Raw genomic sequence first — 8,611 nt, 5'->3', positions numbered from 1 at the left:
CATGGTTTCCCAAAGGAAGTACTCAAAATAAGAATTATGTGCAAGCTTCCATTACAAGAAAGTGCGGCAAAGGTGAAGAAGGAAAAGGGTGAAAACTATGAAGGACCAAGCCGAAGGTTTCAACATCTTCGGTCCACACATTACCCATATTCCTCAAGTATGTTGTTGATGCCTATGCTATGGAATTCGTCATCAGGTATGATTGGTTACCCTCAATGGGCTTATTTTAATCCATGGATGCAATATAATTTCTTACATCATGAAAGGGTATTACCAAATCATTATATGTTCGATTAGCTTCACTTATGTTGCTAATCTGAATGACCGATATATACGTCCTAAGCACGTACAAAATGGCTAATCGAGTGTTGACGTCGCGCTTAGAACAAACTTCATGCAAGTTATTTTTCGGCACACAAGTTTTACCGAAAAACAGGGGGTCATGTGTTGACACCAGATTTTGGCATAGTCAAAAACATAATTAAGAAGGCCTCAAATGAAAAAGTGCTCAAAGTGAGAGAGTTCTGTATCGTCAAAAAGAGAAACTTTGATATTTGGGCCATAGCCATCCGATCTCATTTTTAAGGCCGAAGTTGTGTTTGAAATACTGAGATTTTGTGTCCAGAACACTGTTCGGCTGACGCCCCCCGAGACGGCCTCATATGGAAAACTGGTCTACATGAATTGTGTTTATCTCGTCGAAACAATCGATTTTGATATAAAAATCATATCAATCTAAGATCGTATGTAAAAGTTATAGCCACCTGAGTACGGTCCTGTCACGGGGCAAAAGTGGCGCGCCCCATCAGACACGGTGTTTGATGGGTAGTGCGAGTAACAGTCTATTTTGCACGAGCGATTCAGCCGTGAATATGGTCTTGAATCGAAAAATGTTCAGCACGAAAGTTGTTTGTCTCATTGAAACGGCCAAATCTGCTTTTGGGCTCATCTTCATCTGAGGTTGTTTGTGGCATGTGGGACCTAAAAACCGAACTAATGTTCCAGACTTATCTAAATCCGAGTTCGGTTAATTTTGGAAAGATTTGGACGTGACTTAGAGTTCTTTTCTTGTACGGGAAGTCCATCCGCCTCTTATATACCTAAAGGATGACGGCCGATTGAACAACACACAATCGATCAATTCATCTACCACTTTTTACCTTTACTTTTATCCTCTCCTTTTGTTATTCTTCTTCCTCGTTCTTCGTTCGTTCTTCTTCATTGCAGGGCGGCGAACCTCGAGGCCCTAGGGGCGGTCAGACCGACCTAGGGCAGCCCATAGCCGTCGCGCACCCGACGGGGTCCCTTCCGGGCGTGTGGGGTTTCGGGTCTATAAAATTGCCCGCCGGATTGCTTGCGTACCGCGCTTCAGGCCGGGTCTCCTTCGACGTGCGCTGCGGTGCATCACCCCGTCGTCGAGGGTACATGATGACGTGTTCGTGTGCGAACATTCTCCAAGAAAGTGGAGATTATGGGGCCGGCGTAAGCAATATGACTAAAAAAAGACTTGGTTTGAAAGGAAGCAAAAGTTCATGATCAACTGAGATGCGTAATCATCTTATATTTGTTTGTTTTTCATGAACTATAAAGCTTAAGCACGTGCAGGGCTCGTTCAATTCTTTTGGTGCAATGCCGTATGCTGGCTGGCATATGGTACTATGTAAAAAGTGCGATATTTATTTTGCTAAATATATATTTGCTATGTTTGATAAAAATATGTCAAAACTTGATCATTGAAAAAAACAGACAATGCAGATTTCCTGTTCGGCAATCCACCTGCTCCCTGAAATTTCAGAATCTATGAAGTACCTACATGCGCGCTCCGTGATTTTTAACTGAAACTCCGCCTGCTCCGGAAACGGCCTCGCTGAGCGGAGGGTCTCCGAACACGCCCTAAATGAGTGTCCCCATTGTGTTTTGGGATAGGTGAAGGACGGACATGGACATAATCATCCAATCCAAACAAATAAAAGGCGGACAAATCTTTTGTCTTTTTGGTTGACCGGTTTAAGTTGCCTGCGTTTTGATGCAGGCCCTGAGAGTTGCGGTCCGTCTGGCGGACACCCTTTCTCGCAATTGAGAAGCCCCTTTGAAGACAGATTTTGGCCAAATCGCATACAACCCCATTAATAAATTGGGAGGCTTGACCTCGCTCATTGGAAATTCTAAGGCTTTGTTTGGTAGAAGTGGATTGGGGAGGGGGGGATTTCAGAGGATTTGGTGAATCCCTTCCTTCCACCCAATCCCCTTGAAACATCTTGAAACCCTCAAACCTCTCCGGCCACAAATCCCCTTCATATGAAAAACTTGTTTGGTTGGCAGGGATTGTGAGCTATAGCAAGTAAAGAAAGTTAGTTTTGCCATTAAAAAAAAGACATGAAACAGAATAGTTGGCACATATTCAAATGCCCACCTCTCCTTGACTTATCCAGGTGATCAAAAGCTAGTTTAAATTCACTACTGTACCATTAACACTAACTTGTATAAGGTCTACTGTGAGGCTAGCTTCTACAATGAAAATGCACATAATGCAACCTACGGAACACTGCCTTCTGAACTATTTCAGTCAACCAAAGAAGTTTGAGAGACCTGAAGCCTAACATCATTACAAATGGCCAGTCCCATGGCACTGTTTGGTTCAGAAGAGCAGAAAAACAAACAGTCAGATCATCACTCATCCAACACCATCATTCACAGTTTTGTTCTTTCAACCAATGTGCCAACGAAGCATTGGCAACCATTCAAAAATTTAGTAAAGCAGTTCTATCATCTAAATCTGCTCCAAACCGAAGAATTGCAGCATCTACTCCCTCCGTCCGGAAAAAGTTGTCCAGCCATAGTTCAACTTTTTTTTTGCAAAAAAACCCCTCAGAGATTTAATTCTCGTGCAAATCACCCCGCCTCCACCTTCCTTCTTCCCAGTCGGCACCGTCGAAATCTTTCCCAAGCGGAGCCGCCGTCAGGCCTCGCGCGCTAGTGCCGGCCCAGCTCGCAGGGCTAGCGTCGCCGCCCACCTGCACCGCCTCCGCACCTGCGCCGCCTCCGCCCACCTGCGTCGCCGCCGCTCACCTGCATCACCCCTGCATAATGTGTACGGCCTCCACCGCCTCGCCGAAGCCCCCACTGCCGGCTTCCATCTCCTATGCCGGCGCCGGCCTCCATCTCTCCTCAGTGCGGCACAGGTGATGCCACCCGTTGAAAAGACGGCGTACAGGAGTCGCGCCCCGAGCTCCCGCTGGTGCGCTTGCTCTGGCCGGTGCGCTTGCTCTGGCCGCCGCCACCCACCTGCTCGCAGGACGAGTGCCGCCTCCCACCTCTGTTGTTGCCTCTGCTTCTAATCAATTGGCCTCGACTTCTTCCCGCCTCCTCTTCTGCCTCTGCTGGTACTACTCCATGACTTCCTCCCGCCTCCTTTGCTGCCTCTGCTGCAAAGTGTATCATTCAAGTGAAATTGAGCAATGGATGAGGAAATTGAGCAGTGTGTTCAATTGATGCTTGTTAAACTCAGATCATTTGAGCACTGAATTGAGTGGATCAGGAATAATCAGTGTACACCCAGGAAGAAGCACAACCTGACCTGATTCGCTTAATCTTGTCTGAGAAGTTTATTTGCAAGAGTAATTCTGATTCGCTTAATTTTGTCTGAGAGCTACAGCCAAGAGTAATTTGATGGAGTAAGAGAAATTTGATGGTAACTTGATTCAGTGTACAAACAGACAAATGCAGAGAATATCTAATTTGATTCAGTGTACAAACAGATAAATGTAGAGACTGTAGCTTAAGCATTGAGTGTAGCTAAGTGTACAAACAGACAATGCAGAGATATGTACTGAACTTGAAAGTGAAATTGAAATTCAAATTGAGTAAAGTTTGCTGGAAAATTCTGAACACTTAGTCTGAAGCTCTGATGCAAAATCATTCTGATGCTCTGATTCAAATTGAATTTCAGAATGATGCAAAATCATTTGCTCCGATGCAAAATCATGCAGTGTAACTCTTGTAATTATTCAGATGCTCTGATGCAAAACCATGCTAGTACCATCCTGGGTGAATCCAAAATTAACAGTACCTCATTTGGCTAACATAAATCAGAGCCGTCAAAAGTCTATTTTGCATCTAGCAACTCAACTCCAACTGGATGACAGGCCTATGTGTAACCTGTAACTAGCCCAACTACAGGGGAAAGGATCACAATTAACTTTGAGCAAGAATGTTTTGTTGAAAGTTTTCTGGAGTGATAAATGCACTCCAAAGAAGTTCGGTTAACTGTTACTGTTGATGTCTGAATTTACACTGTCAAGAAGAATCAGTAAGATATGTAACAAAGTCAAGAATATGTTGAGCCATCAGTCAGTCTATGTAAATGCATATTCCAGCATGGTCATATAGCAGCACCACTACATATAGCAGCAGAACAATGATTCCTAGATGCAATAGTAATAATTTTGTTTAAAACTTCACAAAAATTTCAGTCAACTTTTGAACACAAGTACAATCAGAATATGATCATGTTTAATAGTGATCATGTGCAGTAGCTGAATCCAAGTCGACAAAAATTTCAGTTAACTTTTGAAGTTTCGGTAACTACAGTAACTGAATTTACAGTAAGATTTCTCACTCCATTACTCTGCTGTTAACTGTCTTATTCTGATGTTAACAATCAGAATTAACTGTATTATTCAGTCAAGATCTTTGTTCAGTCAAGTTGATGTTCAGAACCTGTCATTTTCTTCCAAAACCTGTCAATTTCTGTCAGGTTTTGATCTATCAAGTTTACTGAACTTTTACTCAATTATTTTTGATCTGTCAGGTTTTGAACTTTTGATCTGTCAAGTTGATGTTCGGGTTTTGATTCCTAGACACACAAGTTTACTGAATTTTTACTCAATTAGTTTGAGATTGTCATGCTTCCTAGTCAAAACTGTCATGGTTTTATCTTATCTTACTGGACAGTGGCATGTTCATCTCAAGCATATGTTCAGGCAAATTTGCAGTTATACAGTCAAGCATACTGTATGTTCATCTCAAGCTAACAGTAGTTGAACATTGGAGATCAAAGCATACTGTATGCCCAATGTTGTTTCAATGTGTGGTTGCTCTCTGGAATTCCATGGCTAACAATAGTTTTAAAATCATCAAGGGCGCATCTATACTCGTCTAGCAAGCTCACCTGAGATTAACGGAAGCAGCATCCGTACTCGTACTCCATTCCTCTGCACCAAGTCCTCCTCCAATCGCTGCACAGTCCAAGAGGACAAGAACAAAACCAGCTCAGCTGCTTGCTTCACTAGACAGAAATTAGCAGCTAGAAGACGGGCCTGCGCTACCGTGGGCGAGCGGGCAGCAGGAGCAGAGCAGATGCGGCAGCAACGACGCCGGTGCAGCGAAGAGGGCGGGTCCTCCATCATCAGTCCGCCAGCTCGAGGAGGGAAATGGCAGCGGCAAGATGAGCACGGGGCAGTGGCATGTGGCTGGAGCAAGTCTTCATCTTCCCCATGCCGTGGTCGTCTTCCCCCACGCCGTCGAATTCCGCAGCAGCCGCTCGGGGTCTGGAGGAGGAACTGGTGGATGAGGAGCTCGAGGACGAGGAGCTCGAGGATCTTCCATGCCTCCAGATCAAGCCCCAACTCCCTCCAGGACATGAGCACCGCCGCCGGAGCCGGGAAGTCGCGGGCTTTGCAGAAAAGGGGATCCTTCCCTCTGGATCTCCTGGTGCGAAGGAAGAGAAGCGGCGAGACGAGGGGAGGAGGCGGCCGGCGCGTGGCGAGGCGACGGAGCAGGCGGAGAGGCGGCAGAGTAGGCGGCAAGGCAGCGGAGCAGGCCGCCGGCGCGTGGCGAGGCGACGGAGCAGGCGCGATGGGCTGCGTGGCTTGTCGGAAGAAGGGAGATTGGATCATTTACCACACTTTATTTTGGGAGTTGATGATTTGCCCTGCTTTAGTTAGAGTTAGATCATTTGCCCCATTTTTCTTTAATCTTTTGATCATTTGCCCTAATTTCTGTTTTAATGAATTTTTGATTTGTTTAATTCAGAAAATTGATGCGGAATGACCTTTATGCCCCTCTACCTGGTCGAACTATGACCACTGCTCGTCATGTTTTCTCTTCTCCTCGTACGCTGGAAGCAGAGGAGGGGGCCGGGGTGCAAGCTGCAACCAGGGGCGCTGTTCCCGACACGGCGACTCGCCGTGTACTCTCCGGCAAAGCCGCAAAGGGCAAACACTACATGCAAAGCTGACTCAACCGATGCTTTTCATAGGCAGGGCAAGTCATGTAGAAGCTGGTTTTGAAGCAGCTAGGCAGGTGGATGGATTTTCTTGGAGGCTACTCACGTAGCTCACGTACGTATGCGACCCGCCGGCGGAGGAACGGACAGGACACTCACGCGAAAACACAGAACACTGATCCAATTATCTTATTTGTCTGATCTGATACTCCGTATTTGGTTACAAGGGGATACATAGGATGTACGTAGCAGCTAGCTTCACGTCCAAGCCGGACATGGACGCGTGGTTAATTCCAACAGAGTTGCTGCTGGAGTGTACGGGAGCAGCGGCGGTGCTGACCTCGAGCTGGAGCTGGAGCTGGAGACGGGCGCAGCGTAATCTCGAGCTGGAGCAAGAGGCAGATCAGTGATGGCCTGAACGACGATTCCGGTGACCAAGGTGACTACAACGACTCGGGCGAGCAGGGCATGGCACGGCAACTTCAACTCCAACTAACACACGAACACAAGGACGGGATACAAGTTGTGAATGGATTGATTGATCTGCTGGGGTCGTATCAAGTAGAGAAGATTAGGTAGAGAAATTGCAAAACTGTCATAAGGGCATAAAAGCCATTCCACATCCATTTTCTGACTTAAACTAATTATGAATTCATTAAAACAGAAACTGGGGCAAATGATCAAAAAATTGAAGAAAAATGGGGCAAATGATCTAACTTTAACTAAAGCAGGGCAAATCATCAACTCCTAAAATAAAGTGTGGCAAATGATCCAATCTCCCGTCGGAAGAAAGGGAAGGGGTTTTTCGTAAAACTTCGGCGGAGACAACTTTTTTCGGACGGAAGGAGTAGTAGCGAACGGGCCTTCCAAACCGAGCTGGACAAGAACAGTAGACCATGGGCTGGAAAGTTCTTCACTCCATGGGAGGAGGAAGAAGCCGTGTCCCTGGCCATGGCCCTAGGGTTTGCAGGGGAGGGGATGGAGAAGTGGAGAACAGGGGAGGATTCGCTCGAGAAGAACCGGCGGAGGAGGACGCCGACGACCTGGCGGCGGCGGGGCGATGAAGATCCGGCCGCGGAGCTACTCTCGGTGGCGGCGGGACGACGGTATGCCTCGGTGTGTCTCGCCTGTCTCGTTCCCTGCGGGTGCCCTCGAGGCTTGCAAGACGCGTGGATAGGAGGGGATCGAAGGGGGCTCGAAGGGGTTGGGCTGTGCAAACCCCGTGAAACAAATGGGCCGAGGAGGATTAGCGAGGTTTCTTGGCCCCGCGAGGTTAATCCTCTAGAAACCCCGTCGATCTGCTCGTACCAAACGAGGCCTAAGGGGTCCTGAACGACAGCCCCCCAAACTCATCCTGTAGAGCAGTCGAGCACCACCGCCGATCTGATCCCACACTTCCGCCTTCCATAGATGATCTCGTCTACTCGGCCGCCTTCGCATCGCACGTCGTCCTCTCAAGCCCATGATGAGCAGCGCTGGGAATCCGAAGAGAAAAGCCATGTGCCGGTCGGTGTGGCTCCGGCGGCAGCGAGCCAAAACGAGTTTGTGCCTCTGCAACCCTGTTCCTCACCTTCCCCGACGTCTGGCCTGCTTAAAGCCTCGGATGTCATCTTTTGCTCAAAATTTTTAGGACTGTTTAGGGTTTGCCCCGTCGTCGTTCTGATCGTTTTAGAAGAAAGTTGCTATTTTTCTTACAGATTGGGGCTGGCAGTTGGTTGGAACTGGATTAGGATGGAGCATATAAGAGTATAAATATTTTCTGATGTGGATCTGTAGACGAGTAAAAAGATTGTTTTGGGGTAGATCTGGGTTCGTGCACTAGGATTGATTTTGTTGCCCACTTATAAATTTAGTTTATTGATGCGTATAAAAATTGATCCTTTTTGGCTTTCCTAGACCAGGAAAAAGAATTCATACATGTCTTTTTTTTGGCGAAATGAATTCATACATGTCTACTGCAGTAATTGAGAGTTCTGCTTTGTATGCTGCTTATGTGGTCACCTCCAAAATACCTCAGGCCTGTTTGGATGTTGGTATTGTGGCAAGGAATTGGAGAAGTGGAACTGAGCCTTGTCGATTCGGCTGCTTGGATGTATTCGGAATTGCACATTGGAATTGAGACCCATTACTGCAGAGTCATAGTGCAACTAACAAGGGCTTCCGAAATCAGAGCCTCCCTTCTCCATATTAGGTGGAATCGAGTCTTATAGCTTTACGTATGAACTTCCAGCATCTTTGCCGGTCTCCAACGAACACCGCAAGTCCTGGCCAATCACTGCCCCTGCTGGGGGTTCTCCCAACAGCCACCGCCTCCTGCTCTCATTCCCCACGAGCTGCATCTGCCGCTGGAGGTTCCTCGCCGACCACCTCCAACGCTGCCACTTC

General features: G+C 47.1%; 1 protein-coding gene across 3 annotated transcripts; it reads right to left on the bottom strand.

The window, feature by feature from the left end:
• Positions 1-2,526: 2,526 nt before the first annotated feature.
• Positions 2,527-7,209, bottom strand: LOC119343469. Of its 3 annotated transcripts, none has more exons than XM_037614407.1 (4): positions 7,018-7,209; positions 5,328-5,882; positions 5,171-5,237; positions 2,527-3,422 (listed from the first exon to the last, which is right to left on the bottom strand). In XM_037614407.1, the coding sequence occupies exons 1-4, from the start codon at positions 7,177-7,179 to the stop codon at positions 3,169-3,171; spliced, it is 1,038 nt and encodes a 345-aa protein (XP_037470304.1). In that variant the 5' UTR covers positions 7,180-7,209; the 3' UTR covers positions 2,527-3,168. The 3 variants fall into 3 exon arrangements, with proteins under 3 accessions (XP_037470304.1, XP_037470302.1, XP_037470303.1); XM_037614405.1 differs by having other exon boundaries at positions 5,319-5,882; positions 7,018-7,208; XM_037614406.1 differs by having other exon boundaries at positions 2,527-3,425; positions 7,018-7,202.
• Positions 7,210-8,611: the final 1,402 nt, after the last annotated feature.

This window comes from Triticum dicoccoides, unplaced genomic scaffold (genome assembly GCF_002162155.2).
Source record: "Triticum dicoccoides isolate Atlit2015 ecotype Zavitan unplaced genomic scaffold, WEW_v2.0 scaffold128781, whole genome shotgun sequence".
In the NCBI taxonomy this organism is placed as follows: Eukaryota; Viridiplantae; Streptophyta; class Magnoliopsida; order Poales; family Poaceae; genus Triticum; species Triticum dicoccoides.
Note: the sequence above shows the minus strand (reverse complement) of the source record. Positions and strands in the feature narration are given on the sequence as shown.